Source organism: Lepidochelys kempii, chromosome 5, assembly GCF_965140285.1.
Source record: "Lepidochelys kempii isolate rLepKem1 chromosome 5, rLepKem1.hap1, whole genome shotgun sequence".
NCBI lineage: Eukaryota > Metazoa > Chordata > Testudines > Cheloniidae > Lepidochelys > Lepidochelys kempii.
The window spans coordinates 30,448,390-30,474,445 of NC_136384.1; the positions used below are offsets into that span (position 1 = coordinate 30,448,390).

The 26,056-nt window shown below is 43.7% G+C and overlaps 2 protein-coding genes across 6 annotated transcripts in view; one reads left to right on the top strand and one right to left on the bottom strand.

Annotated features, from left to right (window-relative positions):
- The window catches only part of NIM1K (NIM1 serine/threonine protein kinase), a 14,183-nt gene extending 13,263 nt beyond the window's left edge, over nucleotides 1–920 (top strand). The window contains exon 3 of the mRNA XM_073343874.2: nucleotides 57–920. Within this exon, the coding sequence (XP_073199975.2) occupies nucleotides 57–806 (750 nt within the window). The 3' untranslated portion in view covers nucleotides 807–920. The remainder of the gene's footprint in view (nucleotides 1–56) is intronic.
- HMGCS1 (3-hydroxy-3-methylglutaryl-CoA synthase 1) lies at nucleotides 834–24,057 on the bottom strand. 5 transcript variants are annotated; one of them, XM_073343869.2, is made up of 11 exons: nucleotides 16,243–16,293; nucleotides 15,656–15,854; nucleotides 12,736–13,193; nucleotides 11,523–11,648; nucleotides 9,097–9,261; nucleotides 8,266–8,434; nucleotides 7,959–8,129; nucleotides 6,448–6,554; nucleotides 5,946–6,071; nucleotides 5,474–5,637; nucleotides 834–5,067 (listed from the first exon to the last, which is right to left on the bottom strand). In XM_073343869.2, exons 2-11 carry the CDS (start codon nucleotides 15,754–15,756, stop codon nucleotides 4,975–4,977), a joined length of 1,680 nt encoding a protein of 559 aa, XP_073199970.2. In that variant the 5' UTR covers nucleotides 15,757–15,854; nucleotides 16,243–16,293; the 3' UTR covers nucleotides 834–4,974. The 5 variants fall into 5 exon arrangements, with proteins under 5 accessions (XP_073199970.2, XP_073199972.2, XP_073199973.2 ...); XM_073343871.2 differs by lacking the exons at nucleotides 15,656–15,854; nucleotides 16,243–16,293 and adding an exon at nucleotides 23,965–24,057; XM_073343872.2 differs by lacking the exon at nucleotides 15,656–15,854 and having other exon boundaries at nucleotides 16,280–16,442.
- Nucleotides 24,058–26,056: the final 1,999 nt, after the last annotated feature.

Consider the following 26,056-nt stretch of genomic DNA (forward strand, 5'->3'; position numbering starts at 1 on the left):
TGGAAAAGCCTTCTCATATATACTAATACTTAATTTGCTTTCCTTTTGCTCTACAGCATGATAACAATATCATTCACCGGGACCTGAAGGCAGAAAATGTATTCTATACCAGTAACACCTGTGTGAAGGTGGGAGACTTTGGATTCAGCACAATAAGTAAAAGAGAGGAAACTTTAAACACTTTCTGTGGGTCTCCTCCTTATGCTGCCCCTGAGCTCTTCCGAGATGAAAACTATGTTGGTGTTTACGTGGACATATGGGCACTAGGCATCCTTTTATATTTTATGACAACTGGTACAATGCCATTTCGAGCGGAGACAGTAGCCAAACTGAAGAAGTGCATTCTTGATGGGACATATAGCCTGCCCCCATACCTTTCAGACACTTGCCAGAAACTGATCAGAGGAGTTCTTCAGCCAGTCCCAACTGCACGATACTCTGTTGAATGTATTATGAAGAACGAATGGATGCAAGGGATACAGTATCCAAAAGCCTTGGACCCATTTAAACTGGATCCAAAGTATTTAGCAGAGACTAGTACCCTCAAAGAGGAGGAAATTGAAGTGAAAAATACCTTGGAAGATTTGGGAATCACAGAAGAACACATTCAAAATAACCGTGGAAGAGATTCTCGAAGCTCAATAACTGGTATCTACCGAATTGTTTTGCACAGAGTGCAGAAGAAAAGAGCCCTGGAGACTGTTCCTATAGTCACACAACCAGAACCCAAAGAGCAGGACTTAAAGAAAGGTCACAGTTCGCACCGTGGTATCAGACATACATCCAAGTTGTGTTCAATTTTATGAATTGTATATAGCAGACTTTACATTCAGTAACTTTAACAAGGGGTTTTATTCATTTCACAGTAAACTTTGATGTTACATTTTTGTAATTTTTAAATAAACCAAAACTGCCTTAAATCTCAAAATGTATTAGTTCATCCAGAGGACTGGTGTGCTCAAACAGACTTGCTTGTGTTTGCACTTTGGCCCACAGACCTCACATGTAAAATGGAAGATATATTAATTGATTAACAAATACAAGTTGTTGAATGGATGTTTTTTAATAATTGAGTAGAATTACTCAATATAGTTGGGCTGATCTTTTAAGACAGCTATTTATAATATGTGGCCACTTGCAGAAATATTACTTTATTAGCCTGATGTTAAGTCACAACAGTACAGGAATCTAAATGACTGCCAATTTGCAATGGACAAAATCTGGTTATTTAAAGAAACTGATTCCTGAACAGCTGTGAATATTTATTTACAAGGAATCTATAACTATTTACTTAAGCTAAGACTAACAGGCATATGTGAGGTATTAAATGTTAGCGCTTCATTTTTAGCTATTCCACCTTGACAGATAAAGAGGCTCTAACCTTTTTTCCCTTTCTCATCATTAGTCCAGGATCAGCTTTTGAAAAATCCAGAAAATTGCTTCTGGTTTGTCTAGGTATTTCTTGCTGTAATGTATCACAAGTTATCCTATATTTAAAGTCAAACCCTAACATGCTGCTCCACTAACTCAAATCAAACGTTTTGCACCTTTATTTTAGTACCACTGTGAGAAATGCTGCTACTCCTGGGTACTGACAGCTATGCTGCCATCTACTGGCCTTAGGATGGTTTGATCCTTGTGTGAATTAATAATTAAGGCTACGATTTTGTCATGGACATTTTTAGTAAAAAAGTCATGGACAGGTCATGGGCAATGAACAAAAATTCACAGAAGCCGTGACCTGTCCTAGACTTTTACTAAAAACATCCCTGACAAAATGGGGAGGCAGGAGGGTCCACCATTCTGCCCCGCTGCATGTAGTGGCAGGGAGCTGTGGCCCCTCACCCCTGCCCAGCGGCTAGGAGCTTGGGGACGGTCAGGGGGCGGCTGGGAGCTGAGGGGGGTCCTTCGCTGCGGCTGGGCGAGAGCGTCCCCCCGCTGGCAGCAGTGGCTGGGCTGCTGCAGGGCCCCAATGTCACGGAGGTTGGAGAAAGTCATGGAATCTGTGACTTCTGCTACCTCTGTGACATACTTATTAATAAGACCATGAATAGGGAGACGAGGTATCAAGAATGCAGAACTACAGCATACCCAGTCCTGCTCCAAATGAAGGCCATGGGCTATTGCTAACAGGACCAGACTCCAAGTTTATCTGGCTTTAGCTTCACTTATAGATTCAACATTAAATGTCCTTGAATAGGGCATTAAGGAAACATACCACAATGCAGTGCTTCAGCAGTAAAGATTAGCACCGAAAGCTGAAACAGTTTGTTTTTGTTTTACTTTTAATGGTCACTGGTATCAAAAAATCTACCACCAAATACCACAAACCATACACAAGAGCGGGACAGGGTTGGTTGGTTGTTTGCTTTGGGGTTTTTTTAATATTCTAGTCTCTTGTAATAGTGGTCTCCTTGCTTTATTCACATTGCTATGTCCCTTTTTAAGAGAGTTGCCCTATGCAATCCTTGTGTGTAAGGTAGGAGACAAAGATACCCCTACTTCCGCTTAAGTCGGAAGTTCTGGGCTCTGCTCCCCCCTACTATCAACTTAAATACAAACTGTAAGACTGTTTCCCCAATAGTTATACCACTATGAGCTGGCACAGTTAAAATGGCTACTTTGACAGCTAGAGGTAAGCCCCTGTTAGGCCAAGTAAAAATGGAAGTTGCACAGCTTCCGTTTGTATTACTAACAGACAACCAGAACTTAAGTTCAAATGCAGCTTTTCCATCTTTACACTGGCCTGGTAGAGTTTTAAATAGCTCTTTTTATACATTAAAAATGAAGTGGGGTGGTTCAATATTCCTTCATTTGCTTTTATGTAGTAAAGAGGAGCTTGGATTTAAAAAAAGTAACGGGAAACTGACTGCATCGTAGTCATAGATGGGTGCAGAGCAAGAGGGCAGTCAAGAAAAATTAAGCTATCAAGTCTTTCAAAATATTGAAGAAAAGGGGATGGGAATAGAATTGTTGCAGACTACAGCTGCATTAGAAATGGTTTGGGTCTAAAGAACAGGCTGTACATAATATTGAAATATACAGTCCTAAAACATGATTCTAAATATTTGTAGGTTAGAGTGTCAGCTAGACAGTCTGATTAATTTTCCTCTTAATATTCCACTATATAACACAAGAACACCTGCATAGCCTGGGTTCCCTGATCAGTAACCTGTATACTCTCCAGTGTTTGCTGGGTCATTAGATTTGTCCTAATCCATTTAAGAGATGTAGTCCACATCAGTTCAGCACTACACCAACACCGGTTTCAAATATCTCTAAAACTTTATTTACAAAAGCATCTGCTTCAGTGTTAGTGAGGATGGCAAGTTAATTTTTTTGTGCCAGTAGTTCTTGGCCTGTCCGTTGCCAGCAATGGACTTTATTCTGTGATAAATTTGTCTTCTGGCAACAAATTAAATTGCTCTTATGAAACTAAAAACCCAAACACTTGCAAAGTATCTTCATGCCTCATTTCTCCATCACTTTCTGTAAAAGCACTTAGACCATTCGTCCACATCAGTTCATATTAAATGAAATTTTAGAAAGTTGACTGTACATGTCCAACAAAAAAAAAGTTACCAAATCCTAGTGAGTGACATATGGTGTATTATACAAACACTACGTTACACAAAAATCTGCATTTTGCAACATGTCATTTCTGCAAGTTTATATTAGACAATTAAGTTTTGAAGTGGACAGTAAAATAAAATTAAACAAGAGACTCAGTCCTGTACATTAGAACAATTTAAATATATTTTACAAGTTAGCAAGGCTCTTCATATCTCAGAATGGTCTCCCCACTAGTTTTGGGCATTTAATCCTTGCCTGATGAACAGATTTCAGACTGGAAGGATGGAAAAAGGTTTTTGTGTTTTCCTGCAACAGTCTTGTTATAGAAGTACAAGGGGAGTGTGAAACGAAGCCAATCATGAGTTCAGAGTTAAAAATTGTCATGAAGAAAAATACAGTAAAAGCAAGAGCTAGGAGTCAAGGACAAACTATTATATCTTTTCCCTTTGTGGGTTGTCAGTTTGATAAGCTCCCCATAGTATTTGGAAACTGAAGACTAGAAGTCTGCTCTCTGATCACTCTGACAAAAAAAATTTTAAAAAAAAGAGTATTAAACCTAAAGGCCTTTTAAAAGGTGCCAGATTGAAAGAATTATGGAACTAAACCCTTTATTTGACAGATATAGCTTTCTTCCCACTGCCCTGCCAAGAACTGCTCAGTGGAAGGACTATCCAACTTCATTCAGTCCTTGGCCTCTGCTAATGTTGCCAAAACAGTATAGTGGTGGGCTTTAAGGATGTGGATAAAAGTGATGCGATATGGACACTGGGAGTTAGACTGAGACCAAACCTATCTAGTGGTCACAGATTTTTGATCACTTAATACCTATTCCTAACTTATTTTTTTAAGCAGGGAAAGAAATGGGTATATTGTATTTAGAAAACTGACTACTTACTGTCAAGGCACTAGGGACCCCAACATTAAAAATCAAAGTGACTTCAGAAATTGAGAGAGAGAAAATGGCTTTTGGTCAGTTTTTGAGGAGAAGAGGGAACCTGTTCCTCCCTCCTCTGCACCTCCCCCCACCCCCTTTAAAAAAATTTTTACAGCCTATTTTAGAAGGTTTCACTAAAAATTTTGGGAAGTCAAGCAAAATTCCTGTTTTTCTGTGTCCAGTTACCAAGATCTTATAATTGGTACACCCATTCCTGAACCCTTTTTTAAAACAACACGAACATCCAGAGTTATGAAAGCCCACAGAACCTTTGCCTTTTTCTTTTCCAATACATTCATGCTTTAGTGTTATGATACCACATTAAACAAAGCCTCTCAAAGAGTTTAAACAGTTTTCCATGCTCCAATTAGAGTATTTCTGTACAGTGAACCTTAGATAATATTTAATCCCTTTTCCTTTCCCACCACACACCCATTTTGATTAATTTCGCACCTCACAGAGGTATATTAATGCTCTCCATTGGCAACAGAGACAGCAACAGCTTCAGATTCTTTTGTTGCAGGGATTCTTGGCACTTTCTTAGCAGGGCTTGGGATAAGCTGAGGAGGAAAAAAAAAAGTTTTAGGAAACACAAGTTTCCAGTTCCAGTTTTACTCTTAGATTGTATTGCTTCTTCCTAGACTCCCAACATTATCTCCCAGACAAAATTCATGCTACACTAGTTAGAAAGTTTGGTTTTAGGTATTCATGTCTGATTGGATGTTTCTGCAGTCTTGGTTTATATACAAACTGACTCCGTCTCTCTTGCACCAAAACATACATTCTGCATTTTTTTTTAAATGTATATCTTTAATTTTTTGGCTCTTATTTTACCTTTTTTTAAACAAATTAGATGGAAAGAACTTGTCATCCCCGGGTCCTCCTTTTACAGGGGGTTTGCATAGCACCACCATATAGAAATAATAGATGTAAATAGCAAAACTAACAAAAATATAAAATGTTCACCTCATGAACTATGCTTGAATGGACAACATCAGCTCCTGCTTCTAAAGGCCCATCACCCAGCACTGGACGTCGAGCATAAGTTCTTCTGTGTTTTTCATCCACTCGCATTAGGTACCACGTTCCCTCAAAGAGATCATTCACTGAACACTGCGGAATGTAGTTGGCTATGAGGAAACCAGTAAAATACTGTTACCTGATTGTTAATATTTATTGTAACATTCTCTGCCCCTTTCCAAATTGCAACAATAGCAGAAGAGCAAGTGTACTAATACCAAAGTCTAGCCTTCACTTCAGCTCAAATTGTGCCATGAATACTTAACTACTGCAGTGCTTGATTGAAATTATGTAAAAACTAGAAAGATGTGAAAGCCCCGGACTTCGACCCCTACCTGAATTCATGGATTTGATAACAATATCAGGAATTTACTTTGTTAAGCATATTGTAATTTACTTTATATGAAAATGCCTTTACCCAAGTGATGCGTTTCCTGTCTAATCTTCATGTTTTCAGCAAAGACATCCGGTGCAATACACTTTCTTGAGTCAAGTCTTGTTTTCAGATCAGATAGGCTAGCAGTTATTTTATCCAGAGAAGAACCTGGAACACACAAGACCTCCACTAAGTCAATGTTATCATCATACGTAAATGTCAATGCACTAGTATTTCAAGAGGACTTTTGTACAAACTGGAAGACGATAGTTGTATTTTAATATGTAATTTCCATGATCTCTGGGACTCAAGATTACATTATTATAGCTTTAGTCATAAGTGACAAAAAGTTACAAAGCTATCCTTTTGGGAGTTAGAACATGGTGAGACAGCATCTTGAATTTTAGTCTTTTTCCAAGGGTACAGAAATACTTCCATCACTATTAGCCAGTCTGTTGCATGTCTGCTTATACTAATGTTTTACTGTAGCCAACTTTTCAGGTGAGCTGTTCAAATGAGAAATGTTATAGTTAAATTAACTTACCTGGTGTGGCATCCTGTGTAACTCTAATGGAGTAGAGTGTAGCAGCAAAACCAGAGCCATAGGAGAACACACCAATTCTTTGTCCTGCTAGCTGCTGTGGGGAGTACCTGTACATCAAGCAACAGTTAAGAAGAATTAAGAGAACTATGCTTAAGTGCCAATTTTAAATAACCAAGTGTGATATTTAGCTTCCAGGAAGAAGCCTGCTAAGACCAAAGTTGATTGGATCAGTGCAGCTCACATCTCAACTACAAGCCCCAGTTCCTATACATAAAACAAGTAACACAAAGAGTGCTCCTCACTTCTTGTTTTTTCACTTCTCATGGTGAGGCATCTACACATTGCATCGCCTGTATTAGACTGTATGCGTCTCAGGAAAGGGGTTTTCTCACTTTCCAGTGGGGAAGTGCCACATACATCTACAGCACTATATGATGACCTAGAAAACAAGATTTAGGATTCTGCAGTGCAGCTACCCTCAAACTAATTTAAATGGAATGGGGTTAAATAATGTCCAGAACATTACAATCCTCAGGGTATTTGCTTTTTCCATGCCTAAAGCGTATCACCACGTCTAAGAAAACTGGAGAGCCCAGGTTGAGAGAAAGTTGATGCTAAAGAGTGGACTTGCTAGAGTTCCCTTTGGTGCTGTCACAGTCTCAGTGGCTGCACCACAGCTGATGTAGCTGGAACTGTCTGCAAAGAAACAAATGAAATTGCTCTTTGGGTATGCTTGTTTTGGTGGGGAAGAGAAGGTGTCTTGATTTCTCTCCTCTTAACTTGTTTGGAGGGTGGGAGAGGGGTGTGCTAGTAAATGAGAAATTTAGTCAGTGACTAATTAGTTTGGATAGTAGGGAAGCAGCTATTTCTGGATGCAACTCATGAAAGATGGGCGGATGAAGTATGTGAGACAAGAGTAAATACAAATTAGTTACTGGCGTAGGCTGGTTTCACATTACTAAGTATGCATGCAGAATCATTTGAGCTGCAACCAGCCTCTAGTAATCATCTAATCAACCCTGCCATAACCTATGGCAGGTTAAGAAAGGCTTCTGATCCCTAATCCAGCAACCATGTGTGTGTGTTAAGACTGCAACCAGGTGGGGTGGTTGTTTTTTTGTTTTGTTTTTTACAAAGATCTAAAATGTTGTTTTGCTAATACTTGATAGATACTTGATGCACCTATGTTTATTCACCATCAATTGTTAGTATGCGGTCTTGCACAAGACAGCTATCAGGAAAACCCCTTCCCTGGAATGCGTACAGTCTGCTTTCCCACTTCCTTTGCATGACTAATGTATTTAGAGCACTTTGCTAAACTTATGTTTGGGTTTTAAAAAAACAAAACAAAACAAAAGATTGCTACCTGAACTTAATCCAAGGGAAAAGATTTTTTGAGGCTAGTTTGTTTTGGTTACAGTAAGCCTGTTGGGAAAAAGTTACGTTTCTAGAGCTTTTCTAGAGTTAACAGGTCAAGTCACAACTTCTTATTTTTCTGGCTTTATACTTACTGTGCTAGAAGAGAAGCAAGGCAGCCATAGACTGAAGGGGTGTACATGTTTCCATTTTGATTGGATACAAGTAAAGAAGCTTTGGTTTTCTGATTAAAGAGTTCAGCACTAGCTTTCATAAAGGCCTTCTCCACATCTCTGTCAAAGTAGGTATCCTCCAGTTTTACATCCCTATTTAAAAAATAATGAGGTTTAGAAACTGCTGCTACTCACTAAAACAGCTGAAAGGGAGAAGCATATAGGATGCATAGCACATTTTAGATTCCCTTCTTCCTTAGACTAATTAAGTGATAGTAGCAGTTCTCACCTAAAAGCTTCCAAGCCACTATAGATACCATTTTCTGTTTTAGAGTTCTGGTCACTAAGAAAGTCATTCAACAACAGTCGAGCCACAGATTTCTGTACAAGTTTACAGTATGGAGAATGGAAGATCATGAAGCCAAAGTCATTCAAGGTAAACTCTCTGTCACTTCCTTCTGGAAAAGGCAAAAAAAGGCACAGGAAGTTGTAACAATACATGTACAATTGCTCAAATTAGCCACTTTTTTTAAAAAAGCAAGCTATAGTATGGCAGCATCCAGGAGATTACTGTAAAATCTAGCCTTGTGCTTCTAGTAACTTGCCAGCAATCGGTTATTTGCATTTCAAAATACAAGGTAATTTCTGGCAATCAAAGAATCTCCTCAGATAACAATTGGCAAGTTGTGCCTGTATCATAAATTGACGTATGACTGGGGTTCTACATAAAAAAAGCAGAACAGTATTTTGGCACATTGGTTAGATTTAGTAGTGGCAGGAGGTAGTTATTTATCTCCAAAACAGTGTTGCTCAATAAATATGAAACAAAATGCTTATATTTATTCTGTATAATTGTTGAACAATTTAATATAAATCTCAGTGTCACAGGATTAAGGGACCATTAAAAAAGCACATACACACTCACATCCCACTAGGCAAGGTACACGGGAGGTATAAGCTAGCCAAAGTCCTGGTGACAATGTTGCTTCCCTGAGGTTTATTTAATATTTCCTTAGGCTGGATATGCGGTTGTACAGATACTGAATTCTCATTATGTGCTCTGGCAAATTGAATTTTAGATTGCCACCAATGCATGTAAACATTTTTCAGTAATACATACCTTTTTGCCACTGAGCACGGATTTTGTTGCGGTAGACAAAATAGCAGCGATCTAATGCACTGAGGTAGCACTGAATAGATAGTTTACCATCAACTACAGGATATTCAGATACCATATCTGGCTTATAAAAGTCATAGGCATGTTGCATATGGGTCCCACGCAGTCCTATTTAAAAAAAAAAAAAATTGCTTAAGAAAATCACTTTATAAGTCAACCTGAATAAGTCACCCCAGGTTAGTGGCATACAGGTAAGATTTGGTGCTGGCCAGACAGCTTAGTTCTCTCACATCCATGGTGGTTTGACATACAGCTCCAGATCTCCCACTACCCAGGTGAGAGTGGAAGTGCTGGCAAAACACCAGGATAGATTCACAAAAGGATTTAGGTGCCTTAGTTCCAGTATCAGGCCCCAGTGTGATTCACAAAACTTTCACCTCAGCTGCTGCCAAACCCTCTAGATGTCTAAACTCACTTAGGGCCTGAATTTGTGTAGTAAAAGTTCCCTAGGTGCCTATGTTTCTGTTTGAGCATGTGAACTGCAGCCCACTCTAGACATCTTGACACCTAAGCCCCGGTGCGATTAATGAACTGGGGGGAAAATAGGCATTTCTCCACTTAACTCCCCTGTGGGGCCCAACTCAGCAGGTGTCCTCAGATCTCGCCTACCACATCAGGCCCCTATAAGCAGGCATACAACAAACAGGCATTGAGGATAGGGGATGACCTCCCTCATGACTTTTAGCCCAGTTAGGGTACTCACCTGGGTTGTCCCACCTCCACCAGAAGGGGAGAAAAGGGATTTGAATGTGGATCTGGTCCCTCTCAGGTGAGCTCCCTAACCACCGGGCTATTCTGATGTACAACTCCCTCAGTCTCTCCTACTGAAGGTATTCCACGGAGGATAAATAATTAGAATAATTGCTGTAGAGGGACTGGATGCTGGGTCTATCACCAGGCTACAGAGTCATTCTTATACTTAGCTGTTCTCTCTGGCCCAATGACTCTTATTTATCCAAACAGGAGAGACTGAGGGAGGCCCACATCAGAATATCCCAAAATGTAGGAGGTTAGGGCACTCACCTGAGAGGTGAAAGATCCCTGTTCAAATCTCTTCTCCCACGCAGGTGGAGGGGACTTCAACTGGGGGAAAGTCTCCACACTCCAGGTGTGTACCTAGACCGCTGGGCTAAGAATCATAGGACTAGAAGAGACCTTGAAAGGTCATCTAATCCAGTCCCTTGCAATCAGGGTAGGACTAAGTATTATCTAGAGACCACCCCTGACAGGTGTTTGTCTAACCTCCTCTTAAAAATCTCCAGTGATGGAGATTCCACAACCTCCCTAGGCAATTTATTCTAGTGCTTAACCACCCTGACAGTCAGGAAGTTTTTCCTAACGTCAAACCTAAACCTCCCTTGCTGCAATTTAAGCCCATTGCTTCTTGTCCTATCTTCAGAAGTTAAGAAAAACAATTCTTCTCCCTCCTCCTTGTAACAACCTTTTATGTACTTGAAACCTGTTATGTCCCTTCTGTCTTCTCTTTTCCAGACTAAAGAAACCCAGTTTTTTCTAATCTTTCCTCACAGGTCATGTTTTCTAGACCTTTAATCATTTTTGTTGCTCTTCTCAGGCCAATTTGTTCACGTTTCCTGAAATGTGGTGCCCAAAACTGGACATAATACTCCAGTTGAGGCCTAATCAACACAGAGTAGAGCAGAAAAATTACTTTTCATGTCTTGCTTACCACACTTCTGCTACTACATCCCAGAATGAGGTTTCCTTTTTTTACAAGTGTTACACTGTTGACTCATATTTAGTTTGTGGTCCATTAGGACTCCCAGATCGCTTTCCGCAGCACTCCTTCCTAGGCAATCATTTCCCATTTTGTATGTGTGCAACTGAATGTTCCTTTGTAGGTAGAATACTTTGCATTTGTCCTTATTGAATTTCATCCTGTTTACTTCAGACCATTTCTCCAGTTTGTCCAAAGGTGCCTAACCCAGGCTTTGTTAATCCCAGTAATTTTCTACGCTCCTAGAAGTTGGGTGCGCAGATGCTCAGCGTCACTATGCTTACATTCCTTCGTGAATCTACCCTATCCTGCCTGTAACAAGTCAATTTTCATCATTTGACAGCGCCCCCTCCCCTTGAGAAAACTGCACTAACAGGCACTAGACTAGACAATGCAGCCCTTGTATTTCCACTGGTGAAAATCTGAAGGAAGGCAGGCAGTAACTCCTACTCTACCCGCAGGTGAATCCCGCCAGAAGCAGCAACAGGTCAGTCTAGACCAACAAGATAGAAGTTAATCTGGCTCCCTGGAGGCCTGGAATGATAGTAACTACAGTACAAGACATCCTGGAGATGAGGGTGTTCTGCAGGCCCCATATATGGTATTAGTTTTAAAATCTTTCCACGAGACTCACCTCTCTCAAAAATTAAAGGAGCATTTGGACCAATTAACATAGCAACAGCACCAGCTCCACCGGTTGGCCTGGCATTTCCAGTGGCATACACAGCTATGTCTCCAGCAACAACAAGCGCATAACGACCTGGAAAAGATAAGTAATAACTATGGAAAGAAGTCCCTGGGAAACTTTATTTTTAGCTTGCAAATGTTTAGTTTTTCAGTTTACAGGAAGAGATGGTTACAGGATTGTGCGAGCTGACAATCTAATCAGCTGACACTTCTCCAAATTTATTTCCGCCTTTTATTTTCATTCCTTGGAGCATTCCAGATTTCCAAGAAAAGATCAGCGATAAGTAGGTGTCTCAGAATCACTTTGTAAAGCATTCTAATTTCACATTTCCACAAGGTGTAACCTAGACGTGTAAGCCATCTTGAAAGAACACATTTTCTGTCTAGTACAGGGGCAGGCAAACTTTTTGACCTGAAGGCCACATCGGGTTTTGGAAATTGTATGGAGGGCCAGTTAGGGGAGGCTGCGCCCCTGCCCCCTATCCACCCCCTTTGCTTCTCGCCCCCTCCCAGGACCCCTTCCCCATCCACCCCACCCCCCATTCCCTGCCCCCTGACCGCCCCATCCTTCCTGACTGCCCCCCCGACCCCTTCCCCATCCACCCCCACCCGTTTCCCGCCCTCTGACTACCCCAACCCCCCTCCCAAATCCCCCCCGCCCCCGACCACCCTGCCCCCTTACTGTGCAGCGCATAGCACCGGTGGCTGGCAGTGCTACAGCCAAGCTGCCCAGAGTGTTGCCCGGCTACGCAGAGCATTGCACTGGTGTAGTGTAGTAAATTGCTCTCCGTAACTGCTACCAGTAGCACATTCCTATGTGAGCAGTTTAATACACTACACTCACAGCATGGCGTGCTGAGGCTGCGGGGTAGGGGCTGAGGGCTAGCCTCCCGGGCCAGGAGCTCAGGGTCCAGGCAAGAGGGTCCCACGGGCTGTAGTTTGCCCACCTCAGGTTTCCTGGGAAATATGCCAGACCAACCTCAAGTCCAGTGTCTGTTTTACTTAGCATTTTTTAACTACAGAAAAAGAAATCTTATAAAGTATGTTTAAAAAGCTTAGTATCCAAGCACAAAGTTATGTGCTTGGTATTTAAGGTGGTTACTAGGAAGACTACTGGACAAAGATGTAAGATGTAGCTTTCAAACAGACACCAAACTTACCATCCCAAGAACTGGACTCAACCCAGTTAACAGCATTAAAGATAGCAGCAGTGCCTCCATAGCATGCATTTGTTGTGTCAATCCCTTCTACATCTGTATTACCAGAATCCTCAAAGAGCTGCATCAGGACAGTCTTTACAGATTTTGACTTGTCAATGATTGTCTCTGTTCCAACTTCTAATCTCCCAATGCAATCATAGGAGAGACTGTTCCTCTCCATAAGCTTCTGTACCACAGTCAAGCAGAGTGAGTTGATATCCTCTCTATCTGAGCAGAATCCCATCTTCGATTGACCCAAGCCAATGGTGTACTTCCCAGCATCCACACCATCAAATGTTTCCAATTCTGTCTGGTCAACATACTGAGAAGGAAAATAGATCTCCAAGGCAACAATTCCCACATCTTTTGGCCAACAGGCTTCAGCATTCACAGGAAGAGACCCAGGCATTGTTGTAGAGCTTGGAGGAGGAGAAACAAAAAAAAACAAACAACACACACCAAAGCTTATTTGGAAACATTCACTTTAATAAGTAATTGTGCAGTAGACTTCTAATTTCCTACAAACTCCTTGAAAAACTATTTCCCACATATTCTATCCAATGCTATTTGCTATGATATGTCCTACCTGGTCATACCAATATGGAGTACTCATCTTCATTAGAGGTGCACTTCACAAACATGCTTAACTCCCCAATAGATATTATCTTTTTTTTTTTTTAAAGTGTAACTAATTTTAAATTTAAGGGGGAAAAAAAAAAATCAATGTTTCTATTTATGTACTGCTATTTATTTATTTTCTTCCCATTTTATTAGTGGATGCTTTGTACTTATTTCTTTGATTTTGTAATTGTCAGTAGAATTTCTGGTTTAACACCACTAAGAATTTTCGTAATTATTAAAAATACAAATTTCGTCCCTGAGGATGCAAACACTTATGCGTATTAATAAGCCCACTGAAGTCAACTGGATGATTCATGCAAGGATGAGTCTACCAACAGAAGGTGGGTACCAAGTAGAGGTCTGCCAGATAACATTCACTTCTGAGTCATGGAAGCAGAAATTGGCTTTTCCTTTCCAGATTTATCTAATATTCAGGAAGGGAATCTAGCATCTGCCTTCCAGATTTGAACACCCTCAAAATTCAGGAGCGCTCAAGTTCAATTCAATGCTACTTCATTTCTCCCAAATCAAATACACTTATCCACTGTAATTTGCTGTACAAAAATTAGGATAAAATTGAGCAACAAATGCTGGCATCTTCCCAGTGCTAACGAGGGCTGGAATTGCTATTTTAAACAGCCATTATAATTTTTTTTAGTTTTGTTTATAAAGAAGACAGTAATATTGCATTGGCAAATTCCCCACAGAAACAAAGAGTGGAATAAAAGAACAAAGACACCTCAACTTTTCCTCATTTATGTAGGACAGTTTTATAATATGGATCCAGATATCCTCCAATCACACAAGCTGAAAATGGTTCCGCTTTACTGCGGTTTTGTAACCATGCAGGAACTAGTCCGGTCCGTGTTCTGTGCACAACCAAAATTCCTGCTGAATTCAGAAGTACTTTGCTTTTGTGACCATACTACCTGATCTTTTCAGCCCTTGTAAGCTAAGTAGGTTTACATTTAGTAATTGGGTGGGAATCCTCTCAGAAAAAGTTAGGTGTAGGAGGCGTTACTTATTCACTAGGTAATGTGAGACCTAAGATAAATCTGTGAGGAGTTTCCCCTGATCACTGTGAAAGTTCTACTCACTGTGAACAATGGTAAACCCACATGGGTGTACAGCTCAATGAGAAAAACTAGGGGCTGAGGAAACTGTGTATGGCAACGCAGATAGTCATGCAGAGGTATCTGACCAAAATGAAAAATGTCTCTGAGATTCAGAACCGGGTATACTATGGCACCAATGGCACTGCCATACCAGGCCCACACTCAGAGCCCACAATGACGACATGGGGGCGCACAAATATGTTTGACATCGGAGCCCACAGAAGGTTAGTCCAGCTCTGCCCATAGGGCAACTACTACATGTAGAAATTTTTGAAGTCAAATCTAGGTTAAGTAAACATGATACAGAATGTAATGATGCCGGCATTCTAATTTGTCTACTCAGGAGCAGAAATCCTTTCAGTTAATCACCTCCTGAAGAATGAAAATCAGGGGATCTTTGCAGTACTGATGCCACCTTTATTGTTGACAGTGTTTCCCTGTTAAATTAATAAAACAAAATAGTGCGCTGCAGTGACAATAGGTACCAACGTTTAATTTGCCTCCTCTATAAAAGCCCCACTATTAATAAATAATTCATACCTAGCTCTTTTATAGCACTTTTTAATCACTAGCTCTCAGAGCGTTTTACAAGAGGACTTAGTGTCATTATCCCTATTTTACAGAAAGGAGTACTTGGGGCACCTTAGAGACTAACAAATTTATCTGAGCATAAGCTTTCGTGAGCTACAGCTCACTTCATCAGATGCATTCAGTGGAAAATACATATACATAGAAAAACATGAAACAATGGGTGTTACCATACACACTGTAACAAGAGTGATCACTTCTGTAGCGATAATCAAGGTGGGCCATTTCCAGCAGTTCCTCAGATGTTCTTGTCAACTGCTGGAAATGGCCCACCTTGATCATCACTATAGAGGTCGCCCCTCTCCCGCTCTCCTGCTGGTAATAGCTCACCTTAAGTGATCACTTTCTCCTTACAGTGTGTATGGTAACACCCATTGTTTCATGTTCTCTGTGTATATAAGTCTCCCCGCTGTATTTTCCACTGAATGCATCCGATGAAGTGAGCTGTAGCACACGAAAGCTTATGCTCAAATAAATTGGTTAGTCTCTAAGGTGCCACAAGTACTCCTTTTCTTTTTGTGAATACAGACTAACACGGCTGCTACTCTGAAACCTACTTTACAGAGAACCTAAGGCAGAGTAGTGAACTTTCTTGCCCAAGGTCATCCAGCCCAGAGTTGCTGAGTCCAAGCACAGCGCTCTGCCCACGAGGCAACATGGCACTCAGACAGTCTCGTATCCACCCTTGGGGTCCTTCTGACTCAGGGTTACTTGGATGTCCCAAAACGGAGGCAACTCTCCCTCCCGCACTGCCATCTGCAAAGGGCAGAAAAGAACAACAGCTGCACAGCACCCGGCCGCCCCACCGCCTCCCGCTTCGCACCCCCAGCGTCAGGCCGCGCTCCTGCCCCGCAGCCATGCGGCAAAGCCTGCCAAGCCCAGCCGGGGCAACAAGCCACAGCGCTGCAGCGATCAGCCCGGCGCCCGGCTCCGCGCGGCACGGCCCATGCCCGCAGCCCTCCCGGCGAACGCGCGGCCCAGAGCCGCCGGAGGGGGCCCGCGGTCTGAGACGCCCCCCAGCAGGGCCCGGGGGCTCCTGCGCACCGGGAGCAGCCCCCGCCTGGGATAGGAAGCGGCTCCTCAGCCACCCCCGGGGGCTCCCGTCGCCGATCGCCCCCCTCCGCAGCGGCCCCCGCTCGCTTACACGTTACGGAATCCCATAGCCGGCCCCCAGAACGCACCGGGCGGGCAGACCCGACTGCGCAGGCGCGCACGCTACCGTCCCTGTGCGTGTCACCCAAATGCGCGCGCACGCTGTTGCCGCAACCCACGCGGCCGCCCCGAGCTGGCAACTCCCGCCTCCTGGTGCTGTGACGTAGCGCCGGTTTTTGCTGCAGAGTAGACGCCGTCCTGCCCGGCCCGCGCGCGGAGAGCACAGCCCCGGCTCTTTCTTGTGGGTGAGGGGCTGTGAGTGCCGGAGCCGGGCGCGCGCCGTGCTGCAGAGCTGCGCTGGGAGCGGGCACGGGCAGGGCCGTGTGGGCGAGAAGACAGACAAGCCCCAGCCCTGCCCGGCAGCCTTCCCTTCGTTCGGGGTCCTGGGACTAGAGGGAGACAATAGCAGCCGCCGCAGGGGTGGGTGCGGCGCACCAGACGTGGATTGAGTAGCTGTTACCCAACCACAGCTGGTATTTCTGCTGCAGCCTGTGGGTCATCACACCTGAATCCTGTTGTGAGGTGGGAGGGGATCCCCAGCTAGCTGAGGCTGAAGCTTTCCCAACAGTAGGAGCCAAAGTGGAGGAAGCCTTTTTATTGTCATGGAAATAGAGGCTACGGATGCAGCCTGCAGTTTCCAATAAAAAGAGTCATCCACAGGAATGACAGACAATAGCACCTGTGGTATGCCCACATGTTGAGTACTGTGTGCAGATGCAGTTACCCCATCTCAAAAGAGATATATTGGAATTGGAAAAGGTTCACAAAAGGACAATGAAAATTATTAGGGGTATGGAACAGCTTCTACCTGAGGTGAGATTAATAAAACTGGGACTTTTCAAACTTGGAAAAGACATGACTAAGGGGGATAGGATAGAGGTCTACAGAATCATGGCTGGTGTGGAGAAAGTAAATAAAAGCTAGGAATCACCAAATGAAATTAATAGGCAGCAGGTTTAAAACAAATAAACTGTTTCTTCACACAACGCACCGTCAACCTGTGGAACTCCTTGCCAGAGGCTGTTATGAAGGCCAAGACTACAACAGTGTTCAAAAAAGAACTAGATAAGTTAATGGAGGATAGGTCCATCAATGGCTATTAGCCAGGACAGGCAGGGATGGTGTCCCTAGCCTCTGTTTGCCAGAAGGTAGGAATGGGTGACAGGGGATGGCTCACTTTATTATCTGTTCTGTTCATACCCTCTGAAGCATTTGGCATTGGCCCTAGTATAGCCGTTCTTATGTATGTCCAGGATGTAGTGCTATGCTGTGAAGTGCAGGCTGCACCTGGATCCTACAGAAACATGGGGTGTAGATGAGCCACCGCTGCGTGTAGTAGGGGCAAGGATCAGCACGTTTTCCTCCTCCCCGGATTTCATTCCAAAAAGGAAATAGTAGCCTGACCTGAACAGGCTAGGATGTGACAAGGTGATTAGGCACTGTAAAAGTTAGAGGTAGGCTATGTCTATGTTTCTCAAGCTTTTTGATACCAGGGACTGGCTTGCTGCTTTCCTAAACTGTGTCAGGGAGATTTCTGGGACCGGCTTTGATCTATAGACCAGGTGTTGAGAAACACTGGGCTAGGTCCTTGACCACCTAAATAAAAAGGTGTGGTTGCTTCTGTGAGGCACTGACACTCCATTAGACAGAGAGGGCAAATAGGAATAAACAGGGAGGGGAAAGGCTGAGGTACAACACAGGTTACAACAAGATTTTTGTTTAGCTGAGGTGAATTTATCACACAGTACAGGTAGGTGTTACTACATAAAGGGAAGGCACAGACTTGTCTTTATGAGAAAGTTGCATGGATAGAATCCAATTTGTTAATTTAAACCTGTAGTGTCCCATTTAGGCTTAGGGTGACTTAAGCTGTTTCATGTTAACCTAGCTGTTGAAGTATCTTCACTTACATTTGGCTCCTGCCCAGGTAAGTGCCTCTCTACACTGCTTTAAAAACTCCACCTCTCCGAGCAGCACAGAATCACAGTCAAGATAATTAGGTCTAGACAATGTCAGTGTAGACACTGCATTGCTTAAGTCAACTGTTACTGGCCTGCAGAAGCCATCCTACAATGCCCTTACTGACAATACAATTGATACAAGCACTCCTGGTGAGGGCATGCACTGTGGATACAAAGAGCTACCTGTGCACACACAGAAGTAATTTAATACCTGTGGTGGCTGTATGCCGACATAAATTAGGTTGACACAATTTTGTCGTGTAGATATTGCCTTTGGCCATGATCCTGCAACCATTTATACAGGCTCTTATTTTGACTACTTAATTTGAATAGTCCCCTTTAAGTCAATAGTTCTACTGGAAATATGTGTTTGCAGAACTGGAGTTTTAGTTTAGAGTAAGAGTGCTTTGTGGTCTTGTTATACATAGACTGGGAGCAGGTTGAGTTAAATGACAAAACACAACACAAAGACTACTCAAACCAAAACAGGAGCGACCACAGAGGGTTTTAGAGAAAAAAAGGAAACAGAGTACTTGTGGCACCTTAGAGACTAACAAATTTATTAGAGCATAAGCTTTCGTGAGCTACAGCTCACTTCATTGGATGTATCGATGAAGTGAGCTGTAGCTCACGAAAGCTTATGCTCTAATAAATTTGTTAGTCTCTAAGGTGCCACAAGTACTCTGTTTCCTTTTATGGATACAGACTAACACAGCTGCTACTCTGAAACTGGATTTAGAGAAGTTACACTAGTTCAATTTACCCATTTAGTTGCTACCTAAAAGACAGATATAAATACTCAGATGCATTTATTACTTTGTAAACATGAAGCCAGAGGTTTGTTACTTAAGAACTGGTTGGTTTTATGATTAGAAGCAACTGCATAAGGATACCTGGAAAAGAAAGTGCATCAGGGCAAAGTTACTTTAAAGTGATACTAAGTACCAACTGTTTAATCGTGTTGTTTTCCACCTGCTAAGTTTGCTTGGCATGCATTTTGGGAGCACAAAAATAATTTAATAGTTATAACTTTTATGTAAGTTGCTAATCAGTCTAAATTACTCAAGTTTTATTCAATGGGTTTAAAATTAGTTTGTCAGTAATTCAGATATTGTTCCTTTAGCTTATCCTTGAAGTGCTTGCTAGTACTGCAGTAAACTCAGGTTTATATTTCTGAGTCCCAGCGAAGTGAAATGGGACACTGGCTTCATCTCAGTGAAAGATTTAAGTCACAATAGTGTCCCCTAGTCTGAAATATTAATTGGCATGTTTATGCTATAAGAATGCAAAGCAGATGTGGGTTGCATAAACTAATAAAAATCACTGTTTTTGTAGTATATCTAATCTGACAAACCCCACATTGAAATTAATAATTAATTAGGCTGTCTATCAGAACAGATTCTGAATGGATAGAGCTGACAAGCAAACTGGTTCTAGCCCATCCTCTAGTCAACTGAGGATGGCTAAACATTGGTTTGATTGAAACCTGCCACATAACAAAATGCCGTTTCCTCAGGTGTAACACTAGGTAGGAACAAGACTCCCTGAATAGGAAATGTCAGTGGTAAAATAAATTTCAGTTGCAAAACTGTTCGAATCAGAAGCAATGCAGTGACTATTAACAGTATTGCTGTCCTGCCATCTGAAGTGAGTCTATGCATTAAGTTATATGGTCATGGATAAAGAGCATTTAAAGACAAAACACTATACACAAGATGGAGCTCAAATAACTCCCATTGTTCTAGTTTAAGTTATCAAGATAGAAAAACAATCTTCAGCTAAAATGCTGTTTCATGTCAAAGACGAATATTTTGATACCAGAGTTGTTGCTATAACAATACCAAGAAAGCCTGCACATCTCAGATGATTGAAAGGTCATTAATCCAGCTTTCACTTCTGTTCAAATCCAACGTACATTGATAGTGATCAAAAAGTCTTTGCCATCTGACAGATCTGCAGTGGAAGAAACTGGCAAAACAGTCCATTTCCGGTTGCTGTTGCACAGATCTCCACATCACAACTGGTACCCTTATTGATAATATCAGCAAAGATCATAGGGCAGATTAACTATGGTGGTTGGCAAGTGGCCTGTGTTTTTCTCTGGATGGACACAACTGAAAAAAAAACAAATCATTTATAGGATAGATGGAGACCAGTGGAAATCTGTACCAGTGAAAAGTCATATCTAGTGTAACCTGCGCTTGTAGCATAGCATCCTGGCCCATGACCCAGACAGTCAACACTTGAAAGAGACCGAAGTATGAGTTATGGAAACTGAGCTACCCTCTAACTCAGGGGTGAGCAAACTTTTTGGCCCAAGGGCCACATCTGGGTATGGAAATTGTATGGCAGGCCATGAATGTTCACGAAATTGGGAGTTGGAGTGCAGGAGAGGGCTCTAGCTGTGGGTGCAGGCTCTGGGGTGGGGCCAGAAATGAGGAGTTCAGGGTGTGGGAGGGGGCTCCAGGCTGGGGCAGGGAGTTTGGGGGAGGGGGAGCTGGGGGTGCGAGCTCTGGGGTGGGGCTGGGGTGAGGGTTTTGGGGTGCCAGAGGGCACTCCAGACTGGGACTGAGCGGTTTGGAGGGCAGGAGGGGGGGGATCAGGCCAGGGGGTTGGGGCGCAGGGCATCAGGGGTGAAGGCTATGGGTGGCGCTTACCTCAAGCAGCTCCCAGAAGCAGCACCATGCCCCTCCTCTGGCTCCTATGCAGAGGCACAGCCAGGTGGCTCTGAGCACTGCCCTGTCCACAGGCACCACTCCTGCAGCTCCCATTGGCCATGGTTCCTGGCCAATAGGAACTGCAGGGGTGGCGCTTGGGGTGGGGCAGTGTGCAGAGCCCCCTGGCTGCCCCTACACGAAGGAGCCAGAGTGGGGACATGCCACTTCTCTGGGAGCTGCATGGAGTGAGGCAAGCTCCCGACCCTGCTCCCCTGCTGGAGCGCCAGAGTGGGGCAAGCCCCAGACCCTGCTCCCTGGCGGGAGCTCGAGGACCAGATTAAAACATCTGGAGGGCCAGATGTGGCCCCCAAGCCATAGTTTGCCCACCCCTGCTCTAACTCCTACTACAAGCATTCCCTTCAGGAATGGAATGAGACCCATTAACAGGAAAGTATGGGGTGGGTAAATTATAGTGCTGCTTGTAATGTTCCTATTCTATGGTAGGAAGGCTTCATCCTTCATGAGTGAATGTTCAGCATCTTTCAGACCAGCTTTATTCACAAGGACAGCAATATTAAATTAAGTTTTGTATTAATAGGCCAGAAAGACAAGATGACATAACTCACACCAAAACTGATGCATGTAATAACCCTTAGAACAATTCTAAAAACAGGCAGCCAAACGAGTTCTGAGAAAGATTAATGCCATCAGTATCAAAAGGAATTTGTGGCATTGATGATAATTAGTTAGGTTCCCTCACACGACTAGAAGGCCTTTTTTAAAGAATCCCTTGGAGGCATAATGTGGCAAACCACAACAGTCCTTGCCTTGGTTGCAAAATGCTACTAGCTCAGTTTTTCCATAATGGGAGAGACATCACATGGTTGCATGCACTGTTTTGTTTTTTAAATTAGAGTGAGCTCCTCTAGTTTGCTTGAGATCATTCTCTAGACTTTTCAGATTATTTTTTTTAAATTTCTTTCTTTCACAGGACAGAGTCTGCTGAAAGCTACAAAACAGAATAAGAATTCATATCTTTGGTTCTTGCAGGCAACACAATTTGTCATTCACTTTTTTCCTTTTATTCCTGAAAAGTTTCATAAATAAAACACTCAAAAACTATTATTTTCATTTCTGAAGAAATACTGTTACGATGAATTTGATAATCAGTTAATATGCCCTTTAACTTAATGTAGTTCCTTTCTCCACCTATTTCAAAATACATTTACTTCATGTACATTGAATACAGCATGTACTACTAGCCACTGAACAGACCACCAATTGGTATTTCTGCCAAACATATGAAAAAGGTTATCTGCAGATATTCAAAGATTTTCAGAAGGCTGCTGCTAGACCATGAAGTGTTCATGAGATGCAGCACTCTTCTGGTTACAGTTCAGGTTTTAGGCAGCAGTATACATTCATAAAAAGAAATGCAGTGCATGTACTATTTCACATGTCTTTTCAAGCTCAGAAAATAATTAGAAAATAAGAATTTCTCAGAGAAATATTCTCTCTTCCCATAGCAGGTTTTACATTGCTAATGTAGCAAATACAGGATTTCAGTTATTAAAAAGCCCCTTGCATAGTAACACACAGGCTCAATTCTGTGATTGGGTTTGATCCTGCAAAGAGCTGGTCACTTGCCAGAGTGAGAAGAGAAGAAAGGGAGAGAGAGACTTAGTAGCAAGCCTACTACTGTATATGATCAATGGTAAAGAGGGCTGAAGTAAGGAGATGGAAAAAAATTGGTTTTGGGACCTGCAGTTCTGACCACAGTGAAGTGGAGCAATAACAAATGTATTTAATGCACACACAAAGCTAATACGATAGGAAGAGAGTCAGTGAAATTATCCACTAAGTCATGCCTTGCACTTATTCCGGCTTTTAGTTACCTGGTCAGTTCAGTTCCTGAATCACTGAAACTCTAGAAATGTAGCTGGCTTATGTAGAAGAGACATTTAGGGGGAAAAATAGTTAAGCTACATGTTTTAATGCAACTGATTTTCAGTAGGACAGTGCCTCCCAGTCCTTTGATTTATTTCTTTTTCTTTTTCAAGTCATATAAAATCCCTTCAACTTTCTGCCTCCAAAAGCCCCATACACGTGCAGGCAAAATTCCCAATGACATCCTATGAAGTGAGCTGTAGCTCACCAAAGCTTATGCTCAAATAAACTGGTTAGTCTCTAAGGTGCCACAAGTCCTCCTTTTCTTTTTGCGAATACAGACTGACAGGGCTGCTACTCTGAAACCATTCACACCCAGGTGAATCAAAGATAGTCTATGGGAATCTATAGAGTTTTATCCGCGGAACAGCATTCTGTGGAGGTTCTGGCCGCACAGACACCATGCAGTAAAAGAGGGTCCTGTACCTTAAAGTGGCATCCATTGCGAATACTAGGGCAGTGACTGCTGTCCTAGGCGGCCGTACAAGCCTAGCACATTTTGTAGAGCACTATAATACACAAAAACCACCACCATAGCCTGGTTGGCATATAGCCCTTATTTTCATAGTATCTTTCTATAGCTGCCTTGTTCCGCTAGTGAGGCATAGTCTAAATCCACGAAGGATACCTGTTACTGACAAGTCCAAGGACGTGTGAACCTATCAGGGTACCTGGGCAGGGCAGGCACCCCAGGGTGGGGGTGAGCCATTCTGGGCTACCGGCTCCTTGGCACGCCAGACACGGAGAGCCACCCTTTAATCCAGGCACGGACCCCGCAGCCAAGCGCAGGGCAGCGCCCCCCGGTGCGATGCAGCTGGGCGCCCCTGGCCAGCCTTGCCCAATCCGGGCAGGCGAGGAGAGGCCACGGGGCGCTGATGGGTGGCCCCCAGGTGCCTGCATCCAGCCCACCACCGCAGCTCCGGGGCCGCTCGCTCCCCTCAGCCCCTGCCCAGCCCGCCGGGGGGCTGCTCTCACTGCAACGCCGGAAAGCCGCCAGCCCCGCCGCACGGAGCGGGACGGGGGCGCGGATGTCGCAGCTCCCCAGCAAGCCCCTGCGCGGGTCCCAGCCCCGAGCGGAGCCGGGCATCTCAGTCCCGCCCCCCGCGAGCGGCTGGGGTGGCGGAGGATGCGCCTCTGCCCAGCTCTCACCTGCGCGATGCGACGGTCCCGGCTACCCGCTTAATCCTCTCTCTCCCTCAGCCACTGGATGGGGCACGGGAGCAGGAGCGGGCCTTTAAACCAGCTCCGCCGCCCAAGCGGTCGCTTGAAACGTGAGCGGCAGCTCGTCCGCCCAATCAGAGTCCCCCGTCGCAGGGTACCCTTTTTGTCACCACTCCCAACCAGTCAGCGGACTTGGAGGCGGGTGGCGCTGGCGCATGGTGTGAGAACGTGACGCGACCTGGGCAGATTGCTGTTCGCCAATGGGAGCGCGGCTCAGGGAGAGGCCGCCCAATGGGAACTCGGCGCAGAGCCCAGCTGACCAATGGGAGGTGTGCTGCCGACTCCGGGTGAGGGTAGTGTGGCTGCGCTGGTCCCTGGCGCACAGAGGAGGATGTTACCTAGCAACGGGAGTGAGTCTCAGCCCAGGCAGAGGGAAACCAGAGCCTCAGGTTCCCTTACGGGGAGAGGCGCGCCTGTGGATGGTTAGGGGAGCTAGGGGAGCTCTAGGAGAGAGGCTGCTATGGGTGGATGGAGCTGCCATAAAGGTGGATAGGGTCAGGAGGTGGCAGGCAGGGGGATGGATGGAGGGTCTCGTGGAGATGGATGGGGCACAGGCTTCCTAAGCGAAGGGATGAACCAGGGACTCCCAAAGGTGAGAGGAATAGCAGTGGGTGGGGGAGGAGGCAGGTAGCAAGCATAATTTATGTGAGTTTAACATTAGGGTCGTTAGGCACCTAAATGCCCTAAATCTTATAGGCACCTGTGTCCCAGTTTGGAACTGCAGAACTCTTGCCAAACCCTGTAGGTACCTAAAAATACTCAGAGCCTAAGTTTTTCAGAGCAGAAGTTCTCGCCTCTGGGCCTGTGTACTGCTGCTTCCATCTAGGCATCCAAATGCCTAGATCCCTGCCTAAGCCCCAAAGTAATTCACAAACTGTGGGAAAACAGACATTTGGCTGCCTAACTCACATGCAAGGCCCAATCTGGTAGACTTACTTAGAGGTCACCTATCAGATCAGCTCCCAGTCATAATACCAGGGTGGAGGGGAAGAGGTGGTGTACACACCATAACTTTTATCCCAGCAGTTAGATCTTTTACTGGGAACGTGGGAGACTCAAGTTCAATTCTGCCCTTCTCTGCCTGAGTGTGTGAAGGAGTCTCCTGCTGAGCTACTTAAAAGTGCTGTCTAGCCATTGAGCTATGGGATATTCTGATGCAGAGTTCCCTCAGTTTCTCCTGTTGAAGCTGTTGCACTCTGGATATATAATGAAAGAGTGATTGGAACAGGGGGACTGGACACTGAGTTTCGCAACACCCTGATGGACTACAGAGTCACTTTCTCTCCCAGTGACTGATCCACTGTGGATAAATACTTAAATAATCATTAGGCGAGAGAAAGAGAATGACTCCCAACTTTTGCATCAGTGGTAAACATCCCTGCAAGATTCAGAATTTGTAATACCACTCTTCTCACATAAATTGCTTATCACCTAGCTGTTGCTCTAATATTTTTTCCAAATGCAATCTTCTGCTTCTTTAGTGCAAGAACTGAAAACAACTGAGGTGAAAGCTCACTGTGACACTAAGCACCCCTGTATTCACACACAACCCACTAATTTGTACAAAATATGCCTTGTATGGTATCATTTGAAAACTAACAACTCACTGATCATTAATATTCTTGCATGATGTATATACATGGTGAGTCTCAAGAGTTATGGAATATGCTGAAATTATGACTGAAATGTGTGAAAACCAGGTATGTCAGGGGGAGCTGCTAAACAGGTCCTCACTAAACAAAGACATGTGTTTTCCCCAGCTAGGAGTTGCTTCCAAAGTATTTTGAAGGACAAAGAGAATTTTTTTACATATTATGTAAACAGACTCATCAAGCTAACACAGGATGGAGGCAAACCTCAAACTAACACCTGGAGGAAAAGACAGCATGGCGTCTACACCCAGCAGGAGAGAGAGAAGCTTGGACTGGGTTTTACTTTTCAAAGGATGCATTGCAAAGGTTTCCTGGTCTAAAAAGACAGGGGAGGGCTGAACCTCAATTGATAAATGATTGTATACAAT